Here is a 26,722-nt window from a genome sequence, read left to right on the forward strand (position 1 = left end):
GTTTCACTCAGTGCACATTCTGTACAGTAAATCACACCATATTTATTAATTGAGCACCTTCTACAAAGCTGGACTGCAGTTTGAAGTTCTTTATAGGTAACTTATGGACAAAGATAAGGAACCTTTTCTTGAACATGCAGTAAAACAATCAGGCGCTGTATAATTTGATAGCTTATTGTAAAGCAGAGTAACTCAGCTGAATGTTTTCACGCAGACTCACACAGTGGCGTCTTTAAAATATTACCAAACTAGACAAATGGGAAACCTGATGTGCAGCTGCTCATCATCATGGATGGCTGGCTTGTTTTCGCTCTGGGTAAGAAAAACTGAGCTTTTCTGATTGTTGCTGGCAGTTCCTTAATTCGTCACTTAAAACTGAACCAACTCAAATGCGACTCTCCTTAATTTTTCATAGATAAGTTTGAATTAATGCACATAAACAACTGCAATATATATACACAACATATCAAAAAACTTATGAAATGCATTGCCTTTCTTTGTCATTGTTTTTTCAGACTTAATAATACAGTTTTTAATGATAATTATCTCAGTAAAAGAATGTTAATAGTGGTAATTTCATTGTTTTAGTTCTTTTACTGTGTCATTGTTTTTATAATTAGTAGTAGTAGTAGTAGTAGTAGTAGTAGTAGTATGCTATGATACATTGTGCTACAACACATCACTCCAATCTGACATACCTTTTCATAGATACTTTTTGTTCCCACAATGGACATATTAAAGTCAAGAAAACACAACAAATGATAACTATACTATGAGAGAGTGCTGCAGTTATTTATTTGTAAAAAATGTTTGGAATCATGTATGATTTTCGTTCCACTTCTCACGTGTACACCACTTTGTGTTGGTCTTTCACGTGGAATTCCGATAAAATAGATTCATGTTTGTGGCTGTAATGTGACAAAATGTGGGAAAGTTCAAGGGGGCTGAATACTTTTGCAAGCCACTGTATATACTTACAACAGTAATACCCCCCCCCCCAACCACCACCAAAAAAAAGCATTAAAAGAAACTGTAATTGAAAACAGTCAGTAGTCAAGTAAGACTAACGTTGTTTCAAGAGGAAAGTGCAAATTACATTAATGAATAATATGCATCAACAGCTGCATCAAGGTATAATACAAATATACAGTATGTTTAGGACCTTATGCCTGACAGGTGTGCTCACCTGTAACAGAATGAAAAGTTGTTATGCAGATTTGTAGAAAATAGTAGGAATGATTGCCTGAAGTGTTCTTTTTTTGGCAGTGAGGTTGTGTCAGTCTGAGGGAGAGTGTGGAGTGCAGTGGGTGTGATGGTTTATCCATGGTGGAGAGCAGTTTGTTCAGTGACCTCTCTCAAATGCCTCCAAATTCTAATTAATGATGTTTCCAAACTTGTGGATTTGTTTGTTGATCCTGCTGGTATCTTTGGCACTGATGCTGCCCACCCAGCAGACAACAAAGTGGTGCTTGTTTGAACTGTCAAATGTGCAAACATATAAGATCGTGACATTTGTATATATTATATTATTTTATACGGCATATAGATGTCGGCGCTCATAGTGCCCTAGGCAATGTTTATATAAAGTATCGTCAAGATTTGCCACTCGACTAGGAGGACAACCTACAAACATGCACTATGTCTATAACATTCATAGTTTTGTTTACAATTAATTTGGAGCAGTGACATCATACTGTAATGATCAAAGTATCTAGAACAGTGAGTATTTTTTTATGGACTTCTTTTCCATGACCACTGACTGCACATAAAGTAATGCATCCATCACTCATCGTTTTACAGCTGCCTGCTATAACTGGAGAACGTTCCAGGATCTGGTTATGAAGGTTGACTTGAATGTTTTCCCTCTGTATCACATAAAAGTCAACACAAGTCTGTGAGCTTCACCGATGTTTGATGTTCTCCATTTATCACATTGGTGCTATATTTCCTTGTTTATAGAGGCCATTACCGTGTTAATCACTTTACTCTATAACATCCTGAAGGCACAGAAAGGACAGATAATATTGACCTCTGACAATATCCAGCTGCTGCTTGTGAGCACGACTCCAGGTATTGTTGACATTTAGGTCATTGCATAGACTACTCTGGTGTGGTTCAGAATGTGCAGCTGTGCTTATTTCCAGCTGTAGCAAGCCTGCTGTTTTAACCTGTGTTGCTGATCTGATTCCACTACAGGACCTTTAAAGTCAAAGTCAGCTTTATTGTCAAAGACCATATATACAGTCTGTAACAACCCTTATTGTGTTATAGCACCACTGTGCGGGGGGGCTGGGGGCTACTATTGTAGTAGTTGGGGGAGTCTCCTAGTGGGTGTGTGTGTCAGTATAGCGTGGCAGCAATTTCATGCAGCTCGTGTTCTGTTCACACTTGTAACGGCCTGGCGCCGGCGACTACCGACATGTATGTACGGACAGAGTAGAGCCGTGGAGACCTGGCTTGTATGGTCTTATGTTGCTGACAACGAATAAAGGTCTGTTGCTTGATTTAACTGACTGGCTTCGAGTTTTCGGCTAACCTCCACACCACACGCTCGCTCGGACCTGCTAGCCACTCCTTCTTCGCCAGTCTGCTGTTACAAGTCATACAGAGGAATTTGAAATTGCAATGCTACCATGGCTCTCTCGCTGCTCTCTCACACAAACTCGAGACCTGCATTCACCTCTTCCCTCTGAACCCCCATACAAAACTGAACCACCACCATTGGCTTTTCACTGACTGCCCCCCACCCCTCACCCCCACCCACTTGCACACAAACTTGCTCTTTATATAATTGTATAGTATTGTGTTGTACATAAGACTCCTATTTTATTTTTTATTTTTTATCTTTATATTGTTTTAGTGTACACTGAGGGCTATGTCAATTTCAAATTTCTGTGTATGGCTGTACATATGGTCTTTGACAATAAAGCAGAATTTGACTCTAGCTTGAACAACTATCACTGCTCACATGAAAGCCACCTGTAGTCAGAGTCCCACCCCTTAATCAAATATCGTCTGTCTCAGAAGAAGTCAATGAGAAAACTTTATTGAGACTGCAGGGGAGGAGAGTTGTGCCTAACCCATTCCCATAGTCATAACCAGCAGTGCAACGCTATAAAACATGAAAGGTTAATTTAATATAGTTCTGACTTTCTCCATTGGACCAGCCCAGGCATCATCATTAAGTAAAATTTTATTAGTTGGTTGCAATTCCACGTAGAAGATCTGAGGATCATTAGTCTCATTCTCCACAAGTTACAGTGACATGTCAGGGGCTCCACATTGACATACTGTGAAATGTAATGACTTGAGTAGTCCTGATTTTACCTGCACTGCCACCATCAGATCATTTTAATGTCCAGCACCTGTAAAACTATCTGAATCAGCCTCAGCTGGGTATTGTGTTTAATACTACAGATGAGATGGTATAAGTTCATGCCAAGTACAGTAAATATTCTACATGCTAAACAAAAGCATGTTAATATCGTTAGGTTCAAACTGATCATTGTAATTCTGATGTGTTTCCCACAGCTATTCCTTTAGCCTCCTTCACAGCAGGAGCAGAGTTCACTGGAACAGCAGCCATCCCTGATACTGCAGCTACTGCACTCCTTCCTACTGATGTTTCTGATCATTCTACTACTACACAAAATATTACCACAGTACAAACGGTTAGAACAGAGGGTACAACTATAACAGTTCCTAACAATACCACTTTATGTAATATTTTTAATGTATGTACCAGTCCACCAGGCACTGATCCAACAGCTAACTCAGAGCATACTTTAATAACAGAATTTGTCACATCAGAACATCCACAAACTACTTCTGCTACCATTACCAGTCCTGCTCTTACAACCACAGATTTTACCAGCCCTTATACTATCTCTAATCCCATGACTGAGCAAATGCCTACTACTTACTATGCTCCCACTAATACTACTTCTAACACAGGTCCATACACTAACACTACTTTAACTCCTACAGCTAATACTACTGTAACTCATGAAAATACTACTACATACACCTCTCCTGATACTGCTTCCCCAACAATTCCCACTAGTGCAGCTAAACCTCACACTATACCTTCTACTACTACTACATCATCTCCAACTACGGTTACCCCTCTTAGCACCACTTTCCTGAATTGTTCTAATGGTGGGAAAAACCTGGATGGTGTCTGCATCTGTCCTGATGAATTGACCGGAGAGACATGTTCAAAAACTAAGAAAAAAAAAAATAACAAAGACTGAATTTTGTTACAAGGTGACAATAGACAATAACTTTGTCATTATTAAAAATATTTGGAAACTGGTTGTTGGCAATAAATTACCTCTTTTATTGCAAGATGTTGTGATTTGTAAATTAAAAGTCCATGTAGTGTAACAAATTATATTGTGTTTGTATTTTAATCTCATTTATCCACAGCTTATGCTACAAAGATGACTCAAAATCCCTTCAGTCTGATTACATTACTGTCATCTTGGATTTATCTGCAGCCAAAGTTTTTCTGTTGACCAATACATGGTTTAATAACAGATCTGATATTTGTGAGAACAGTACCAATGAAGCAGTTTTAATATGTTGTTTCATTAAACTTTACATGAATTATTTATTTCAGTGATGTGAGGATGCAGGAAAACACCATCAGCTTGTCAACTGCACTGTCTTGACTTTATTGTGAGACACAGCTTTTAAACTAGCACAGACCCATCTCAGCTGTAAACAAACACTGACAGATGGTTATCTGAATGCCAATATTCTTTTGCTCTTGAGCATGCATCATCCATTTGTTGTGATTTTTTTAAAAAAATATAAATCACTACGTATTGTTTTCTTTTCAGAGTCGGACATAATTCTCTAAAACACAGTTTGTATTTTTATGGATTTGTATTAGACAATTCCTGCAAAAAACAGACGTTAGGACAATTCACGTTCAACTCTACACTCAGTGGCCGGTTTGCATATTCTAATGGTTCAAGGTTCAAGGTTCTTTATTTGTCACATGCATAGTTATACAAGTATAACACACAGTGAAATGTAGCCTGACACGCTCCTCGACATGTGCAAAAATTGTGGGGTGGGGGGGGGGGTGTAGAGGAAGTCAAGTCAAGTCAAGTCAAGTTTATTTATAGAGCACATTTAAAAACAACCAAGGCTGACCAAAGTGCTGTACAGTAAATACAGATAAAAATACAATAGAACACAATTTTGTAATAACACCTCGCTGATAAAAATAAAATAAAAATATATAAAACAAATAAATTAAACCTTTCTAAAAGCCAATGAAAAGGGGTGAGTTTTAAGAGCGGTTTTAAAAGTTTCTAGGCTTTTGGAGAGTCTGACGTGAGGAGGTAAACTGTTCCACAGTCTGGGTGCAGCCACAGCAAACGCCCTCTCTCCCTTTGTCTTTAATTTATACCTGGGAACATCTAAAAGCATCAGGTCGGCTGACCTCAAAGATCTCCTGGGGCGATAAGTTCTAAGGAGTTCTGACAGGTAAGAAGGTGCAGTGCCATTTAAAACCTTAAAAGCCAGCAATAAGATTTTAAAATCAATCCTAAAGGCAACTGGGAGCCAGTGGAGAGAGCAGAGAACCGGAGTGATGTGGTCTCTTTTTTTTGAACCGGTCAACAGGCGAGCGGCAGCGTTCTGCACCAGTTGAAGGCAATGTAGACAGGAACGATCTAGGCCAGCATAGAGGGAATTGCAGTAGTCTAGCCGTGAAGTAATAAAAGCATGGACCACTCTTTCTAGATCGTTCCTGCAAAGGTAAGACTTGACTTTGGCTAAAATCCGCAAATGATAAAAAGATCCCTTAACTACAGAGCTGATTTGTTTATCAAGTTTAAAAGCATTGTCAAAAAATAACACCAAGACTCTTAATGGAAGAAGTGCAATCGGAGGTTAGGGGTCCCAAAAAGTCAAGAGAGAAGTTGGGATCTTTAGGAAGCCCAAACACAATGACTTCAGTTTTGCTTTCATTAAGGTGTAAGAAGTTAAGAGTCATCCAAGTCTTAATGTCAGACAAGCAGGAGAGTAGCGGCTGCAAAGAAACATTGCAGTTCAACCTCAGAGGGAGGTAGATCTGAATATCATCGGCAAAGATGTGGAAGGACACATTATGTTTACGGAGCACATCGCCCAGAGAGAGCAAGTACAGAATAAACAACAGGGGGCCTAGTATGGACCCCTGAGGTACGCCACAGGTTAAAGGAGCTCTGGGAGATGACAGTTCACCAAGGTGAACAGAAAAACTCCTATTATTCAAATAGGACTGGAAAAACTTTAAGACAGTGCCCTTTAAACCGACACAATGTTGAAGGCGGGATAGCAGTATGTTGTGATCAACAGTGTCGAAGGCTGCTGTCAGGTCCAGGGTTACTAAGACAGCAGCACAACCAGAGTCAACAGTTAAAAGCAAATCATTAAAAACTCTCAGAAGGGCGGTTTCTGTGCTATGCCGAGCTCTAAAACCAGACTGGAACTTCTCATAGAGATTGTTATTGTCAAGAAATAGCTGGAGCTGCGTGAGGGCGGCTCGTTCCAGTACTTTAGACAGAAAAGGGAGGTTGGAAATGGGCCTAGGAAGAACATTATATATATTTATATACAGACATATAGTATATACCCTGGGTGAATGTGCAGTAGTAGCAGCAAGCAGGTGAATTCTGTACATTAATATGAATAGACATCTGACTATTTTACAGGATAGACAATATAAACATATTTAAAATTAAAGGAATTGAAATGTACATTGTGCCTTGGTTTAGAGTGTCTGGAAGAGAGTCCTGTCTCAGTCAATTATAGATGATGTGAGAGGGCGGGTGTGTGTGTTTAGGGCACGGATGGCTTGGGGATAGAAGCTCTTCTTGAGTCTCTCTGTCCTTGCCCGGAAGATGCGGAACCTTCTACCAGATTGCAGAAGTTGGAACAGTTTGTTGCCAGGATGGGACGGGTCCTTCAGTATCTGCGCTGCTCTAGTCCGGCATCTCCTGGTGTAGGTGTCCTGAAGCGGGGGGAGAGCAATCCTGCAGCAGCGTTCTGCTGTACGGATCACTCTCTGGAGAGCTTTTTGGTCCTTCACACAGCTGTTCCCAAACCACGATGTCATGTTCTGTGTGAGGATGCTCTCCACAGCGCCTGTATAGAAAATCCTGAGGATCTTTGGAGAGACCCTGAACTTCCTCAGTTGTCGTAGGTGATACAGGCGCTGCCTAGCCTTTTTGGTCTGGACCTGAATGTGGGCAGCCCATGTCAGGTCTGAGGAGATGTGGACACCAAGATACTTGAAGGACTGCACCCTCTCCACTGGAGCTCCATTGATGATGATGGGCTTGTAGTCTCTGTGCTGACCCCTTCTGAAGTCCACCACCAGCTCCTTGGTCTTGCTGACGTTCAGCTGGAGGTGGTTGTCCTGGCACCACGATGCCAGATTCTTCACTTCATCCATGTAGGCCGCCTCATCGTTGTTGGAGATGGCACCCAACACCACTGTGTCGTCAGCAAACTTCACAATGGTGTTGGAGCCATGGGTGGCCACACAGTCTGAAGTGTAGAGGGAGTAGAGCAGTGGCGAGAGGACACATAATGAAAAGTGTGAAGTAGGAACAAGTAGCGGTAAGTCATCCCCTCAGTCCAACATCACTCTATCAGGTACAGCACAGTGTAGTGATGCTTCTCTTTCTGTTACTATTCCCACTCAGCTGGTAAACCTCGGGCTTTAACCAGATGCTTGTTCATGAATGGATCAGCAAATTTCAGCCATCCACAGATCTTCCAGTGTAACCTGACACTCAGTGACATACAACAAAATGTAAGAAGTGCAGCTTTTTTCATCTGAAGGTAGATTGAAAGTCTTGTATAACTGAGGTTTAAGAATATTGCTTTGAGGCAATCCTGTGGAAATGCAGCTTTGAGATCCCATGCAGAGGAATCCAGATTGTCTTTCTTCTTTCAGCTCACAAGTCCAGCTGATTTAGAGATGCTGGCAACCAGCACTCAGATTCTGACATCCAACCCAGAAGAGCTGACAGCTGAAAATGTTACAGCAGCAGCTGAGATCGCCAACACACTGCTGCTGTCTGCAAATGCCACAGAGGTACAAACATTCAACAAATCTTAAGAAAAAAAAGAAATGAAGCTTTAAATCAGTGTTAACAAGGGTTTGGTCATGATTTATAATCATGTAACGTATTAATCTTAGTTCATATTTTTGTTTCTGCAGAACGTCAGGGTGGCAGCAGTAGCAACAGTAAGTCAGCTGCTGAATGCCACTGTGCCAGATGATACCAAGGCAAAAAACGCAAGTCTGGGGTAAACCAAACAAATAATAAAATCTATATTGATGGTTACAAGGTTCCTAAGTTCTCATGTCTCATCGTATCTGTGTCATCTTATCTTACTTATATGAAGCTTCTGTCATGGTTCGGATTTTGAGGAAGAGACTACGACTGGGATATAGTTTGGGTCAGCACAGATCAACCAAATTTCCTACACTACCGATTTACTGTCTGGCATCAAACACTTTAAACCGTATTGTCTTAAACACATATAACCTCTTAGCTCAAAATTCACCCCCAAAATAAACAGCAATGAATTTAGTCAGACTAATATGCCCTATTTTAAAACTAATTACTCAAGATCAGAACAGAACAGAAGCCCCACTGAGTGAACATTTAATTTAGTGTAATTTCCAATTCAGCACCTTTGGAGATCCATCAACAGGCGGTGCTTACCTCTCATACTTCGGGGCCCATCACTCAGTCGGCCTCCTGGCTGTCCGTCTGACACCACTTATACCCCAGCCAAGCTCCATTTGTCCCTCCTCAAACCGGGTTTTTCGGCACCAGAATTGTCATGGTTCGGATTTTGAGGAAGAGACTACGACTGGGATATAGTTTGGGTCAGCACAGATCATTTATTAAAACACACATTACAGTGTGGGAAGAGCCGGACTTCTTCTTCGTTTGCACAAAGACGGAAAGCTTTATAGTCATTATGACGTCACACAGTTAGACCTTACTGGCAATGATAACAGTTCCTCGCACTCAAAACGTTCTCCTTATATGGACATCAACTGCTACTTTAGAGAAAAACAAGTGTGTATTACATTGTGCACTTTGTGATAGTGTAGCTCTCAGAGAGACTGTCCTAAGACGACCTTTCTGTTCTTATTAAGTGTGTGTGTGTTGTTACAGGCCGGCGTACGTGCAGAACTGAACGCAGACAGGCCGGTGTCCAAGTACTGATCATCTGTATGCATTAATATTTGCTCAAAGTAACATAGATGTAACTTAGGTGTAGACTTTGGATGCCTGGGCTGACAAGTTAGCTGTTCTGTGTCGTGCCATCCGCTTAGCCAGATTTATAGATGTATGTAATGTATGGATGTATTTATGGATGTACAATGATTGCAGCAGTTAAATACCATCCTTCCTGCCATATCATAACAACTGTTCATAACTACTAATTAGAATCGATTCAACATTAATTAACATAAAAAACATTAAACATTAACATGTCTGTGAAGGTTCTCAGTCATCCAGGTCATTGTAGTCAAAGGAGCTTGCAAAGAAAAGCGTCTGGACTTCTTTAAGTTGCTTGAAGACGTTTCACCTCTCATCCGAGAAGCTTCTTCAGTTCTAAGGTCAAATGGTGGGGAGTCCCAGATTTAAACCTAGTGGGAGTATCCCCCCGCAGAAGGACAAAAAGGACCCCCTGATGATCCTCTAATCGCCTGAGCCACACCCAGTTTCATACCTTGAAACAACAGTTCTAAGACCAGTTGGTGGAGAGTCGCAGATTTAAGCACTAATGGAACTGTCGCTTAATCCAATTTCGATCATCTGCTTACTGACATTTGCCAAGTTATGAAAATGGGTGTGGGTCATTATCAGCCAAGGTTCTGGATGAACCCATTGTGAGACCTTGCCCCACCCTATCGTGTGACTTACTGAGATCAAATGTCTCAATTGACTAGCTTGACACACATCCTCACTTTAGGTTTGGCAACATTTTTTTAGTAGATAAATGTAAATGGCTTAAACATGAATGAGCTGCAGTTTGAAGAAAGGTTTTGAGGGGATGGGTGGTGGCTCCCAGGCCTGGCAGATCTTGATGTACTACTGAGAAGTGAAGAAGTGAAAGAATGGAAAAAGGTCAGGGAGGGTAAGGTATGGAAATGAGAACGAACAGCTTGTAGAACTGGGTGGTCATATATAGATAACAACTGGAAGGGGCATGTTTCAAGGCGTGGTGCTGCTCCTGAAATTCACATAATTTATCTCCAATTCACTAGCTGGGCCAACGTCTTCATGTTAGAGTTGAAAGCATAAGTATAATAAGTACATATAGGCAAATGGCTTAAACATGAATGAGCTGCGGCTTGGGGAAAGCCCTGAAGGGAACTGGTGCCAGCTTTTGGTGTGTCAGATCCCAAAGAAGGCATCCCTTAGAAGTACAGGGTGGGCCATTTATATGGATACACCATAATAAAATGGGAATGGTTGATCATATTAAAGTCCTGTTTGTGGCACATTAGTATATGTGAGGGGGCAAACTCCTTAAGATGGTTGGTGACCATGGTGGCCATTTAGAAGTCGGCCATCTTGGATACAACTTTTGTTTTTTCAATAGGAAGAGGGCCATGTCACACATCAAACTTATTGGTAATGTCACAAGAAAAACAATGGTGTGCTTGGTTTCAACGTAACTTTATTCTTTCATGAGTTATTTACAAGTTTCTGACCACTTATAAAATGTGTTCAATGTGCTGCCCATTGTGTTGGATTGTCAATGCAACCCTCTTCTCCCACTCTTCACACACTGATAGCAACAGTGTAGTTTCAGGTGCTGCACATCTCGTATCGTCACACCATAGACAATTGCCTTCAGATGACCCCAAAGATAAAAGTCTAAGGGGATCAGATTGGGAGACCTTAGGGGCCATTCAACTGGCCCACGACGACCAATCCACTTCCCAGGAAATTGTTCATCTAGGAATGCTCAAACCTGGCACCCATAATGTGGTGGTGCACCAGCTTGCTGGAAAAACTCAGGGAACGTGCCAGCTTCAGTGCATAAAGAGGGAAACACATCATCATGTAGCAATTTCAAATATCCAGTGGCCTTGAGGTCTCCAATGATGAAGAATGGACCCACCATCGTTGTACCCCATATACCACACCATACCATCACTTTTGTTGATCCAACAGTCTTGGAGGGATCCATCCAATGTGGGTTAGTGTCAGACCAATAGCGGTGGTTTTGTTTGTTAACTTCACCATTCACATAAAATTTTGCCTCATCACTGAACAAAATCTTCTGTGTGAACTGAGGGTCCTGTTCCAATTTTTGTTTTGCCCATTCTGCAAATTCTGTGCGCTGATCTGGGTCATCCTCGTTGAGATGCTGCAGTAGCTGGAGTTTGTAAGGGTGTCATTTGTGAGTAGTTAATATCTGCCGAAGGGATGTTCGACTAATACCACTCTCCAGTGACATGCGACGAGTGCTACGCTGTGGGCTCTTGCTAAATGAAGCTAGGACAGCCACTGATGTTTCTTCATTAGTGACAGTTTTCTTGCATCCACATTTTAGCAAATCCAACACTGAACCAGTTTCACGAAACTTAGCAAGCAGTTTGCTAACTGTAGCATAGGAGATGGGTGGTCTCAGAGGGTGTCTTGCATTGAAATCTGCTGCAATGACCCGGTTACTGCGTTCACCAGAAATCAACACAATTTTGATCCACTCCTCACGTGTTAACCTCTTCGATATGTCAATGGCTTAGAACAAAGAGAAACTTGTAAATAACTCATGAAAGAATAAAGTTACATTGAAACCAAGCACACCATTGTTTTTCTTGTGACATTACCAATAAGTTTGATGTGTGACATGGCCCTCTTCCTATTGTAAAAACAAAAGTTGTATCCAAGATGGCCGACTTCTAAATGACCAACATGGTCACCAACCATCTTGAGGAGTTTGCCCCCTCACATATACTAATGTGCCACAAACAGGACTTTAATATGACCAACCATTCCCATTTTATTATGGTGTATCCATATAAATGGCCCACCCTGTAGTAGTAACTGTGTTATGAAGGTCTAAAGATATCTGCACTAACCGGTAGGCAGGCTAGCGAAGATAAGTAGCCCATGGCCTCAATAAGGTGATTGAGAATTCCATAGAGTAGAGTGGATGAGCTTGGAAAATTTGAAATAAATGGCAAGAGAAGAGATCAAAGGATATTCCGGACAACAAAAGACCTTGATAGATGATCGAGGGTAACCCTTGATCAGGTAGCGACGTGGCTTGACTCTGAACACTGGTCACTATATTCTTCATTTCCAGTTAATACTTGTACAGCTGCTGTTATTGTGTATATATTTATTTATATTTCTTCATGCATTCTTATATAGTTCTATATTGTGTATTGTGTATTTTGTTGTACAGTTATTTTATTTTCAACTTTAATTTATATATTTTATCTTATTCTTTCCCAGTTAAATTTACCCTTCATTCTAATTTGTGTTGTACAGTTATTTCCTTTTTAACCTTAATTTATATTTTATTCCTTCCTAGTAAAATTTACCCTTTTTAATTTTTCATATTTATTTCCTATCTCATTCATAGCCTTTTCCTTTTTTGTTTTCTTTAGGTCACGAGCAGTTGTCCAAGCATTTCACTGCATATCGTACTGTGTATGACTGTGTACGTGACAAATAAAATTTGAATTTGAATTTGAACTGATTAGAGGAGAACCTCTTTCCATAAAGATAACCCACAAAACTGGCAGAGAGCCAAGTATAATGTCACAGTATGCAGAAGCAGACTGTATGTATTGTGAATAGTGGAGCCAAATGCAGAAACAAAGGAACGTGGATCAAAACTTGAATTAACAAAAAGCGAGATGTTTAATATGGCTGATGGAGAAATACAAAGCAACGCACAAGGCAAACAAAGACGAGACTAAACAATAACCGGGAAAGCTAAAAATAAACATAAAACCCTAAACATGAAACTTCATGTGGATACAAAGATACCTGTAACATGGAGACATGGCGCAAAACAGAACAGATGACCTGACACTGAGCAAAGGAGGACAAAGGGCTAAATACACCAAAGGGTAATGAGGGAAGTGGAAACAAGGGAAGTGAAAACAGCTGATTAGAGTGAACATAGTGACACCACAGGGGAAGCAAAACTAAACACAATGATCATGAGACCTTATAAAAATAAAACAAGAAACAATGACAGACTTAGACATGGCACACAAACTTGACAACATGGAGTATGCAGACAAGAAACACATGACATATTGACACTGAAGACAAGAAAAGACTTATAAATCAGGAGTTATAGAAGAAGTAAAACTAGAAAAAAACTCAACTAATCTTAACTAATAGTGGCAACACAAGAACATAAGATATAGAAATAGAAAACAAATTCAAAACTGCTGGGTCACAGACCCAGCCCCTGACATACAATTCCACCAAGCGGCTGAACCTCATAGAAGATGATAATGCCATTTTTGATGTTGTCAGAACCACAAGTCACCTTTGAGAGCTGTCTTGAATAACTGTGTCAAGGAGGGAGGGTTTAGATGGCGCTAGTGAAAGCACATGAGAAGTGAAGGATCGCCTTGAGGAATTATGTGCACGGTGGTGTCGGGGGTCTGGGTCTGTGACCCAGCATTTTGAGATTATAGTCCTTTTGTGAACTCATTGTGTTTGGAATGTTTTAGTTTTTATTAGTTAGTATTTAGGTATTCTTTGCTGTGGCTGAATACTATTACATACACTTCTGATACTACTTCCTCAACAATTCCTAGTACACCTAAACCTTTCACTACACCTTTTACAACTACTACAATAGTATTTTGTTGGTTTAAAGCTTACATTTGGAATTTTAAAATTGATTTTATGTGATCACTAACAGCTCAGTTTTTTGTTTTGCAAAAGGGGACTCTGACAGTTTTATAGCCAACAGAATTCAGCTGAACACAAACGCAACACAGGTTGTCGTGGGAAACGGTTTCGTAGCTGATGCCCTTATTTGCATACAATTCCCAAAAGGTGAGTTTTCTGCATTTCCACTTACTGCAGAACTTTTGAAGAAGCTCATTGTATTAGTAAGGGGTATTTATAAGAGAGCTGTTTTAGTTTGTTATTAGTAAAAAGCTTCAAATTTCAACTAGTTTTTACTAACTACAGTGGATTTCTTTTTCTTATATTAGGCGAAGGTGTCAGAGGCCATAAGACAGATTCAAACCTCTCTCTGGGTTTCGTTCTCTATCAGAACGATCGTTTCTTCCGTTCAAAACTCTACATGAGGCGACGGGCCACCATCAGGGTCCTGTCAGCGAGTGTCAGAGGGCAGGAACCCAACATGGTGCCACAACATGTGGAGATGCTATTCAGGCCAATAGTAAGAAATTCAGTATTTCTATGATAATTAAAGTGTGATAACATTTATTGACTACTGTTTTTTTTTCTCTAGCTATGAGTTTGGTATTTCCTGGGTATCTCAGGAGGATTGCTTTAAGTCCAAATGTGTGTTTCTAAACCACATAACTTCCTTATACATGAAATAAGTTGGTTTTTTTTTCACTTCAAGCACTGTCATTGTCTCACATTAAAAACAAAACATTTTTCATGGTCTTTGAACCAACTGGTCTTTGATCCAGTAGTTTGAGTTTGTTCTTAACTTAGGATTTACAAAGGGGTTATATATACAATTACCTGTTTTTCAAGTATCTTTATAACTCTGTGTTACCTACATTATAACCAATCTGGTCCTTTTTGGCCACTTAAAATATGTTTACAAAACTATTGTTTTATTTGTTGCATTTTTTTCTGCTCTTAAAGAAGACATTTCATTTAACTGTATAAATAAAGGATATAATAAAGTCACTGCCAAAACTGACTGTAGCTTCTGCCTTGTGACAGGAATGTTGTTGGTGGTTCAATATGACTTGATATAATTCATGAGGGATGCATTTGACATTTTCAGATATTATAGACCAACAACTTATTTATAGTAGTTTAAATACAAGCAATCAGTTTATTGGCACAACCAGCCGGGTACACAGTGACCGTGACAACCTGATTCAATTTAAGGAACTGAATCATTGGTGCGATTTGTGCTGTATTTTGGTGATTTGTGCGAGAGAGCAAACGTGTGTGACATAATAAGAGACATGGAGCTGGGAAGAGAGGACACTCTGCTTATTCCTAAACAAAAAGTAGTTCATCAGCAATTCTGCTCCCAGGTCAAAAATGTATATAAGAAATACACTATACATATATATAGTTATAATTAGGGGTGGGTTTTTATAATCGTTTTATCGATTAAAATCTGGCTTGGATAACGTGAAATCGATTCATTAAAATCCTGAATCGATTTTTTTAATATAAATTTATTTTGCCCGAAATGCCAGAATCTCAGGTGAAAGATCACAAAATTTCGAATGAGAGCAGGTACACGGATTCTGCACAAAGACGTAAACACACAGCGCGGACCCGCGGATCAGAATCAGTGAGATGTCGCCTTTCTCAGCTGACGGCACGGACACGGTCGGGGCTGAAAGCCGACTGCTCGCTGATTCTGATCTGTTGGTGGGTCCATGCTTTGTGTTTACGCCCTTTTTTCGCTGATTCTAAAGCTGTTGGTTTTATCTCTCTCCAAACAATATTGACCGAACCAGCAGCAAAAGAAGATCCAAACTACGCTTCACATAAACATCGTCATGAATTCTCTCTGACTTTTACTGTTTTGCTTCCACCACAATAAAATCACACTTCATGCACAGCTCTCTCTCTCTCTCTCTCTCTCTCTCTCTCTCTGTAGTTCAAGAACAGTTTCCCGTCTAAAAATCTGTTTTCTTCATTATTTGCTTGCTTGCTATCACAAGACTACCGTTGTTTGCAGCGCTGTCGGCCGCTGTTTTTTTTTCTTTTCGTTTTACATACTTCCGAAAAGAAAACCTAATTTCTGCTGTTCAATACTGAACAAATGTAAACTTTTTAAAATTATGCAAAATGCAAAACGCTTAGCCGTGTCTCTAATAAGACCGCTGTAACGTCATATGTTGATTAATGGTTTTCTTGCATTTTTGATGTACTGCAGGATATTTTTATAAAATCCCAGGCCAGGAAAACCACCTTCATGTTTTTCTGTGTTTTATCTTCAGCTATTTTGACACAAAGGCATCTGCTGTGATGCTCACACCTTTGATAAAGTCATGCGTGTGTCAGCTTCCTTTTCATAGATACAAAAATATGTAAATGTACTGATCTGAATTATAATATTTCTGACTGTCAAAATTTCCCAGATTCAAATCTAATTGAATTGAATTGAATCGAATCGTGGATTGAATCGATTCGGGACCTTGTGAATCGGAAACGAATCGATTCTAGAAATCAGTGACGATACCCAGCCCTAGTTATAATTATAGAAGTTATAGTATATTATATATAAACATGCCTGTCCGCTGGTTTATTACATAATCACGTGGAGGAAGGGGCACAGCTCAGCACAAGCATAATCCCAATCCATTGTGTTGTACATTGTTATCTCTCTCGATAGATAGATAGATAGATAGATAGATAGATAGATAGATAGATAGATAGATAGATAGATAGATAGATAGATAGATAGATAGATAGATAGATATTATTAGTAAAAAACATCAAGCAATCTAAAAAAAAAAAAAAAGGAACACGCCATAGCACATGTTTAAAAAAAGTAAGGATCATTCATCACAGTGATTTACTATTAACACAGACATAACATTATTTTTTACTAAAAAATACATTTTCAAATCACATCAACCTGATATCTGACAGAACTGTCACATGATTTTAAACAGAAGCTATTGGCTCAGTTCTGTAGAGTGGGAAATCATAATGAAGAAGTTCATTATTAGTTGTAGATTCAAGCTACTCTCCATATTTTTGGCCACCAGATGTCACCAAAGAGAATTGTTGGCCATCACTAGTGTTAAGTGAGTCTCATGTTAGTGTTATCGCTTTATGCGTTTACGTCCTTCCCTGCATCAAGCTGTGTGTCTGGATTCTGGGTCTCTGTTTCCTGTCATATTTTCATAGTCTCTTGACCAGTGTGCATTGGCTTGAGCTTTGCTTCCCCTGGCATTAGTCAGATTTAGCTCACTTTTGAATTTAATTTGAATAATGTGATGGATGATTGTTACAAACAAACCCAGAATAGACACTTTGTAAATCAAAGTTGTAGATTTCTAAACCTGTGTGCTTCTGTTTTAGGACATCAATGGGACGTCTCTGTACGACTTCTCCTGTGTTTTCTGGAACTACATTCAGAAGGACTGGAGCACCAGCGGCTGCTCTAAAGGAAACACTTCAGATGGACTCATGAGATGTTTCTGTAACCACACCACCAACTTTGCTGCTCTCTGGGTGAGTATCACAAGTTTACAGGTTCACAGCTATAAGGCTGCAGCTTGCTTAACCTTGGTCATGAACTAGCTCCAAATGTAAACTATTTATATTTTATGGCATGATTAAATCCTGTTTGTTTTTCAGTCATACAGAGAGAACTACGAGTATGCGAAAGCTCTGGATGTGATCTCCATTGTGGGACTTTCTCTTTCTATTCTGGGTCTGGTTGTGACGATCATTTATCACATTAAAGAAAAGTAAGTTTGGGTTACTTCACAGATTAGAAATGACTTTAAATTATGTTGCATTTAAATTCTCTCATCACATTTACCACTCATCACTTCTAGTTGTTATTTCACAAACTGAAACTTGCTTGGATCCAACAAACAGTATAATTATAATAACAATAAGGATTGATTATTTTCTTATTTTATCTGACTAATTAAAGTCCTAAACTGGTAAAACTGGTGTCTGTAGAGTTTGTAATAAAAGCAGTATTTTAAATTCAGGAGAATTTCGGGAGGGATAATTGGAGTATGTTTTCCCATTTGTAAGACCTGAAAACCAGTAGTAATCAATAATTTTTTATTGTTTAAGGTTAGTTTGTTTAATTATGAAAATAATTATATTATCAGCTAAAAGGAAAAACATGTTTGATTGATTTTAAGCCTTAATATCAAAGAAATAAGTTATATATAGAGAAAAATATCTATAATAAGAAATATTTTTCATTACATTTAAAGCAAAAAGATGTGCTTAAAACCAAATGATTTTGTTGACTGTACGGGCTTTACAAATGGGCTTACATTTTTCTTTTTCTTTTTTGTGTTTTCCTTTTAGAAATACAAAAGTTTAAAAATATTAAAACGTTGTTGTTTTTTTCTCTCTGTAGATTCTTCAGGAATACTCATGGGCAGCAAAGTAACCTGAATTCAAAGCTGGCTCTGCTGTGCATATACCTAAGCCTGCTGGCCTTCATCATCACCTTCCTCTCTGGAGTCCAAAACTCCAGCAGACAGAATGACACTAAGGTGCAGGGTGATGATTTGACCAACGACCTCCTGAATTCTGATGAACACATAGAACCGGACCTTGGCTCGTATACGGCTGTAGCAGCTCTGCTGCACTTCCTCCTGATGGCCACCTTCATGTGGAACAGTGTATACAGCACTCAACTGGTGCTGCTGGTCCGGTCAATGCGCCGCAGCCTGCCAACACACTGGACTCCACTGAGTGTGACTCTGGGATGGGGTAGGACATTCTGAAAGAAAACAAAAATGCCAAATTTGAAATATTTTTAAAAATGCATTAAAGCAACAAGGGTATAATTGGCTGTTTTTGACTACTTTAAATTTTACCTCTACATTTCACCTTTAAAAACGATTTGCTTTGCCTTGTTTGGTATCATTCTTTTCAGCACAACCTCGCATGTCTGAATTTACAGTTATGTTTCATTTTGACATACTGTATTAACACAATTGATCTAAAATCAGACAAAAAACTATTGAGGAAAAAACAGTGTCCACTGGCCTGTAGGGGTAAATAGACTGCAGAGTCCTGGGCCCTGTTTCAGGAAGCCGGTTTAGTGGAAAAACTGAGTAAGTATACCCTGAGTTAACGAAAACTCTGGGTTTTCGGTTTCACAAAGCGAGTTCAGCTGCAGCCTGAGTGAGTCACTATGACGACACACGCCGTGAAGCTAACCTGCCCCCTAGCAGGTTTACCACAACTAACCCTGACTGTCTCCGCCCCTTTGTCGGAAACCTGACAGTAGGAAGTCTCAGACATGGCGTGTCCCTTCCTTGAAGAGCCAGTAGATATCGAAGCCCAAATTCTCCGCAGAGCTCTCCGCCGGGAGAGAGTGATTCGAGCGCGTCTGGACATCTTATCATTACCTGATGATTTCCTGTGCGAACGTTACCGTTTCTCAGCACAATCTATAATTTATTTGGATAACATCCTCAGGCCATATATTACGCATGTGACACATCGCGGACATGCTCTCAGTTCTGTACATATTATTTGTATTGCACTTCGGTTTTTTGCAAACGGGAGCTTTCTGTATAATATTGGTGACGCTGAGCACGTTTCCAAGGCTACCGTCTGTCGGGCAGTCAGGAATGTTACAGTTGCACTGAAACGTCTCCTGTACTCGTTTGTGGTGTTCCCCGGTCATAGACCCACAAGATTCATCAAAGAGGGATGCTACAAAATTGCAGGTATCAGGATGACCAAAACTTAATTCATGATGTGGTGATACTTGAACTACTACTTAAATTTTACATTTATTTTCAGGGTTCCCAGGCGTGATTGGCTGTATAGATGGTACTCACATTCCAATTATTGCTCCTTCAGTAAATGAAGGAGACTATGTGAACAGGAAGTCTTTCCACAGCATTAATGTACAGGTACATAGTTCCCTGTAGCATTTCAAACTAACAAATTATTTCATCATAGTAATGGATGCTAATTTGTGTTCTCTGCACTGTGAAGATCATATATGATGCTGCCAACATTATCACAAATGTGGAAGCCAAGTGGCCAGGCTCTGTCCATGACTCACAAATATTCCGTGAATGTACACTGAGCACAAAATTTGGACATGGTGAGTTGAAAATACTTTAAAATATATAAAGACCAATTGCTTCAGGGACATTTGAACTGAAGTGTATCCTTCTGTCTTAGGAGAGTTCACTGGCTACTTGCTTGGTGATAGGGGGTATCCATGTTTACCCTATTTGCTTACCCCTTACCCTGACCCTGAACCGGGCCCACAGCAGCGATATAATCTGGCTAATTGCAGGACAAGAGCCAGAGTTGAAATGACTATCGGAATGCTTAAGGCCCGGTTCCAGTGCCTGCAAAGACTCAGGGTCACCCCAGAAAGGGCATGTGACATTATTGTGGCATGTGTGATTCTTCACAACATTGCCACAATTAGAGGAGAACACTGTCCTTCTGAACCAAACATCAGCAGTGATCCAAACCATGAACATCCTGACCCTCCCACGGACATACAAGATGGAAGAGCAGTCAGAGACACCATATGTCACAATCATTTCCTTTGACCCATCACCTCAACATGTTGAAAGAAGAATAAACAGATTTTTTGTTCAACTGGCTTTATTGGTCGCCTGTGTTTCCTGTACACAAAGTGTCTCTGTTGCTTCCTCCTCTGTAACAGCTGTCAATGTTTCTTCATTATTTTCCTGTAGTAAAGAAATAAACAACATTGCTGTTCTACTGTAAACTCATATAATCTGTGGAGTATTACTCACAACTGCATGTTGGTCTGGCTCAACAGGAGGCTGCACCAGATGCAGTACACCATCACCATCAACTGATAGAATATGAGGTTTATACAGGTCACTTATAACTTACAAGGGACCAAATGGCAATTAACAAACATACCAATCACCTTACACTTCATTGTCATTATGCTCTCAAAGACAACCAAGACTGAGGCAAGGCAAAATCAGTAGGAAAATAACTTCACTACAAAATAATCCATTATGGTGAAGAGTTTATCAAATGAATGAGTAGCACTGCGAAGGTGACTGTGAAGAAAGGATGTATGCACATCATGTATTATTTTGGATTTACCTCTTATGTAGGCACTTGTGTCTTGCGGGGTTATTGACTCAGAGGATGTCCCCGCAGAGATGCCTTCGGTCACAGGGCGCCCACTGTTTTGGCTGAGGGCCAACTGCTCAGCCTCTGTGAGTGGTGGTGGAGGAGGACCCCCACCTGTTTTTCGGGCCTCCGCTTTTTTTCTGTTGGCTATAACGGGTCACATTTGAGCATACAGAGTAAGCAAATATGTACTTGTAATGTGCTCAGATAATTTCAATAAGTGCTTACAGACAGAAAATTAATGTAGCCTCTAACTGCAATTGATTTACATCGGACAAACAGACCAAGCACTATGGCTCATAATACAATTACACCTTACCTGTTTGGACTATATTTTTATATTTCATTTTTACTTGCTGCCAGGAACGTTTGGGGCCTGTTGGGTTGCACCTGCGCTCACATCACATCACAAAATAAAATGTATAAAATAACAAATAAAATAACATATGATAAAATAACGTTTTAAATGGGTGGAAATCCCTAGATCAATGTTTAAATTAACACTCACGCATTGACTCTGTCGGCTATGTTTTGCCATGCATGCTCACTTTCTTTTGCAGCTGTCGCTGTGTTACTTTTTTCCGCGGAATTTGCATGTTATCGGCATATGCTGCCATCAGCATTTCGGCCTCAAGCGCTGTAAAATACATTGACCGCGCCTTCTTTCCCTCCGTCTCCATGGTGACTCGCTTAATCTGTGCTCCGCTTATCAGGGCTTATGTATCCTCGTCCGCGCGCTTCACTTGGGGTTAAAGCAACTCCGCCTTGATTGAACTAATTGTTATCAGCCTTTCTGGAACGGAATATTCCGAGTTGGACAGTTCGGGGTTACTCAACCGTGAGTGTCGTTTTTCACTCTGAGTTTTCCAAACCGGCTTCCTGAAACAGGGCCCTGGCCTGATGAGGTAACTCTTTTGTGTTGTGCCATCCGCTTTGCCAGAGGTTGTTTGGTTTTCCTGATGTATAAATCCTGGCAATCCTCCTGGCACTTAACAGCGTACACAGTGTTACTCTTTCTGTGTCGGGGGACCTCGGTGTGGATTCTTGGTGTGGACCAATTTTTGGTGCAGCGTGTTTTGGTTTAAAAGCAACAGAGACATGGTGTTTGGAAAAAATGCGTCTCAACTGTTCCGATACTCCTGACACATACAGGATCACTACAGGCTTTTTCGCTTAGGCAGCGGTTGTCCTTCTCTCCTGGTTCGGCTGGAGCTTTCTTTAGGCGCCTTCCCAGCTTTGACAAAAGTCCAGCTGGGATAACCACATTTACTCAGGGCCTTCTTGATGTGGTGTTCTTCTGCTTCCCTGGCCGCTGTGTCAGTGGGGATGGTGTTCGCGCTGTGTTGTAGCATCCTGATGACACCCAGTTTATGCTCCAGTGGATGATGGGAGTCAAATACTGATAAATACTGATCCGTATACATAGGTTTACGGTACACATCAGCTTTTAGATGTCCCTCATTACTGATGGAAATCTCACAGTCTAAGAAGGCTAGCCTGCCACTTTTCATATCCTCCCTGGTGAATTTGATGTGTCGGTCCACTAAGTTAATGTGATCTGTGAAATGTGGTACATCCTGAGATTTGTTTTTCACCCAGGTGTCATCCACATATCTGAACCAATGGCTTGGTGGTGTTCCAGCGTAGAATAACAAAGCCCTCTTTTCCACTGGGGAACCCATGGCACACCCATGTTTCTGCCCGTAGAATTGACCCTTGTATGTGAAGTAGGTGGAATGAAGACACAGTTTCAAAATCAAACACACTTGGTCGATGCTGAGAGCGGTCCTGTTGCTGAGGTTGGGATCATCCTGTAATCTCTTACGAACTATTGCCAACGCTTCAGTGACTGGGATGCAAGTGAAGAGAGATGTAACATGCCTCCATAATGACATCTCTCACCTTCTCAACAAAATCCAAGGTGTTCTGGATGTGGTGTTCAGAGTTGCCTACCAGCGGGTTGAGGATCGAGGCCAAAAACTTAGAGATGTTATAGGTGACCAAGTTGATCATACAATTGGTCTTAAAGGTGCCTCCTGTTTATGTATCTTCGGTAAACCATACAGACTTGGTGTAGATTCCCCTGGGTATAGCCTGTGTTATGAGGTCCATTCAATAGCATTGTCTTGTTCTAACTGCTTCAGACAGTCTATCACCATCTTCCTGTACCCGAATCCTTATTTGACTTATCTAAGAGTCTTAAATTTGGCACTGACAAATAACATCTATGTTTAATAATTCAAAATAAAAACTGAAGTGAGATGAAACATTTTCCAGTGATAAATCCTAAACCAAAACATAGTAAACCTACTCTTGAAGCTAACCAAAACAAAACTGATTTTAAAAGCAAACACTCTGCTGCAGGACAGATGGTGGTCTGCCTGTCTTCACCCCAGGGAAAAAGGTAAAGTCTTATGGGTCTAGGGGTGGATTGCCCTTTTGATGGCAATGGTACCTGGACCTGGGGTAGAGTGTGTTTGGGGAGTGTGTGTACAAATCAAATCAAATCACTTTTATTGTCACATCACATTTGCAGGTACACTGGTACAACAAATGTGAGTGAAATTCTTGTGTGCAAGCTTCACAAGCAACAGAGGTGTGCAAAATGCAATACAATAACATAAGAACAAGCAGAATATGAATATGTATGCTATATATGTATATATACATGTGTGTGTTTGTGTGTGTGTGTGTGTGTGTGTGTGTGTGTGTGTGTGTGTGTGTGCACGTATGTGTGTGTATACATATATATATATCATTAAATAGAAGTAAACATAAACAGAGGTCGGTTGTTGGAAATGTGCAAAATAAGTGGCATTTGTCTACAGTATGATGTGCATAATGTTGGAGTTCCAGTAAGTGAAGGTGAGGTGTCTATGAAGTGTTCAACACTCTGATGGCCTGATGGAAAAAGCTGTCTGTCAGTCTGCTGGTTCAGGACCGGATACTGCATTACCTCCTGCCTGATGGAAGTAGTTTGAGCAGCTTATGGCTGGGGTGACTGGAGTCTTTGATGATCCTCCCCACTTTCCTCAGGCACCGCTTCCTGTAGATGTCCTGGAGGGAGGGAAGCTCACCTCCAATTATCCCTTCCGCACACCGCACCACTCTCTGGAGAGCTTTGCGGTTGTAAGCGGTGCTGTTGCCATAACACGTGGTGATGCACTCCCTACAGATTGTTACATGGAGAAACCTTTTGAATACAAGCGCGCTCATGCACACAGGTGTTGACACGGGTGCTCACAGAAACAAACTATTTCTTTCTTGGCTGCTACCTCAAAGCACAGCGTGTGCTGTCATGCACTTGGTGCTGCTCAATAACATTCAATATTTAGTATTTACTGTTAGTTACACTTATCTAGGTTATTGCTGTAGTCTCCCTATTGTGTTGCTCTGTTTTTGCTTGTTTGTTTATTTTTTTCTTTCAACAGGTGATCCAGCAGATTTTTTTAATGTCTTCTCTCACGGTCCCTCTTCCTCTCTCTTTTTCTTTCCCTCCCTTTCTTTCTTTCTCCCTTTCCTATCCCCCAGTCATGTCTGTCCCATCTGTAATAACTTAAAGTAAAATGAAATAATAATAATAATAAACCAATAACAAAGGTAAATCAAGTGGACCAATACGGCAAAGCTAGAATGATCCACTTGGTACAATAAATCCGTGGGCATCTTTCTTAGCCTTTAGAAAATAATTCTGATTGCTAAAATACCAAAGAAGACATGCAAAAAAATAAATAAATAAAATAAAATAAAATAAAATAAAATAAATAAATAAATCAAATCCAATCAAAACACCCCAAATAAAAGTTAGTTCTTTTTTCAATATTTACATAAAAATAATGAAAAAGTAATACATTTATAAAAAAAAACAAAAAACAAAACATGAGTAAAAATGTTGACTTTAATATCTGGCCCACTTAAAATGTTGAATTTAAATCTATTTCAACTGCTGTTTTGATTTATTGTGTTCTGTTAGGAGTGCCAGCCTGTTTCATGGTCATCACACTGGCGGTGAGCTACAGGGTGGACAATCCTCTGGGATACAGACAAGAGGAATTGTGGGTAATCATTGCTGTGATCAATTCTATTTATTATTTATCTATTTAATATGTGCTTTGATTACCAGTTCAGTCATTGCCTTGTCCAAATGTTTTTGACATTTCTATGAAATTTGCCACATCACAGTTTAATTTATAGAACAGTTTATTGTTGAGGTGTGATGTGGCGTTAGCATACCAGAGTACTAAAATTTTACATCTTCAGTTATAAAGTATTTGTAAAGTTTTGATCAACATAGACAAAAAGTATTTTTCTTAATGCTTCTTTTATCCTCTCATTGCAGTTGTTGGCTGGCAGCGTTGGATAAGAAGCAACAGTTCAACTTTGGGAAGCCAATGTTTTGGGCTTTCCTTCTTCCTATCGGTCTGATCCTGATTTACAATATCGTCCTGTTGGTTCTCACCTCCATGGCCACGTGCAAAGTTGATACCAGACTGACCAGGTAACATCTAACGCTGCTGTCGTCCTCTCACTGCTGACTTCAAGCTAATTACAAATGATTCCATGAAGAAAGAAAAAGTCAGAATATTAGTGGGCTTTTGAGTATAGACTCATGAAATACAAAATTTGCAAATACTTGGTTTTTTTAAATTGTTTAAAAAAACATGACACAAAGTTTTTTTACTTTCATATTAAGTTGATATTTTCAATATTTTTTCAAAATAGTAACATTGAAGAAATACATGAATACACAATTTTAAGGAAAAGAAATGTTTTTAAATGTTTGTAAACAATACCACTATAATGTTCCATTTTTGTTTTCAGAAAATGTATATTAATGCATTAACTGCATCTTAATAGGCATGATGTAAAAACTTCCACAGATGAATCATTTCTGCCATGCTTCAATTTGGGTTTTAACTTTTTCTGTTTTTACAGCAGCAACAAGAAGTCGTCTTTAAGGAGTAGGTTCCTCATCAGTTTGTCTCTGGCGGTGTTACTCGGTCTGTCCTGGACTCTGGGATATTTCACTCTCCTTAATTCAGGAAAAGCATACCAGTTCTTCAGCATTTTGTTCTGCATCTGTACGACCACACAGGTATGACTCCTTCCACCATATTTTAGAACTGAGGTTTCATGAGCTTCTCAGACTTCAGATAAACACATAAATTACAAAAAAAACAAAAAAACAAAACAAACGAGAGGCAATTGTTGAAAGTTTCTTTAAACTTGTTTCTTCCACAGGAAATTTTTTTTAGAAATATATTATATATAGTGCCAACTTGATCCCCTAAATAGCAATAGGTTGATGAACGGTCCTGACACATCAGAGTTTCTTTGAAGTTAGCAACTGACTGTGAGTTGCTGCAAATCTGGTCCCCATCTTCAAAGCAGCAATTTCAAAGGCAATGCAACTGCACACGGATTTACTGCACATGGAGGCAACCATTTTTGTTGCACTGGGATGTCCAACTGTTCTTCTTCTTTAGTGCTAATGTAACATTAGGCAATCTGAAGTTGATAAAATGTATTATAAGAAAAAGCTGGTTTTATTAAATAAAGTGCAATATGAACCAATCAAAGACCTACAAGGATCTGAGTGACATCGAAGTGACCACCAGCAAAACCCTGTAGGACCTGAGGAGGATTTTTTTTCATGCAACAGGACAGAG

The 26,722-nt window shown here is 39.8% G+C and overlaps 1 protein-coding gene across 1 annotated transcript; it reads left to right on the forward strand.

The window, feature by feature from the left end:
* Positions 1 to 288: 288 nt before the first annotated feature.
* LOC113015859 (adhesion G-protein coupled receptor G7-like) lies at positions 289 to 26,606 on the forward strand. The gene is made up of 16 exons (XM_026158214.1): positions 289 to 316; positions 3,532 to 4,224; positions 4,898 to 4,982; positions 7,583 to 7,620; positions 7,707 to 7,816; positions 7,961 to 8,101; positions 8,228 to 8,316; positions 13,942 to 14,078; positions 14,240 to 14,430; positions 17,286 to 17,438; positions 17,565 to 17,677; positions 18,313 to 18,671; positions 25,027 to 25,108; positions 25,393 to 25,551; positions 25,992 to 26,147; positions 26,513 to 26,606. Exons 1-16 carry the CDS (start codon positions 289 to 291, stop codon positions 26,604 to 26,606), a joined length of 2,628 nt encoding a protein of 875 aa, XP_026013999.1.
* Positions 26,607 to 26,722: the final 116 nt, after the last annotated feature.

Source organism: Astatotilapia calliptera, chromosome 23 (genome assembly GCF_900246225.1).
Source record: "Astatotilapia calliptera chromosome 23, fAstCal1.2, whole genome shotgun sequence".
NCBI lineage: Eukaryota > Metazoa > Chordata > Actinopteri > Cichliformes > Cichlidae > Astatotilapia > Astatotilapia calliptera.

Excerpts from the sequence above, each read along its gene's own strand:
- LOC113015859 (XM_026158214.1), top strand. The coding sequence starts at position 289 with ATGGATGGCTGGCTTGTTTTCGCTCTGG. Across the intron at positions 4,983-7,582 it reads GCATATTCTAATGGTTCAAG|GACACATAATGAAAAGTGTG; the intron begins GTTCAAGGTTCT and ends CAGTGGCGAGAG. Across the intron at positions 7,817-7,960 it reads TCAGTGACATACAACAAAAT|CTCACAAGTCCAGCTGATTT; the intron begins GTAAGAAGTGCA and ends TTCTTCTTTCAG.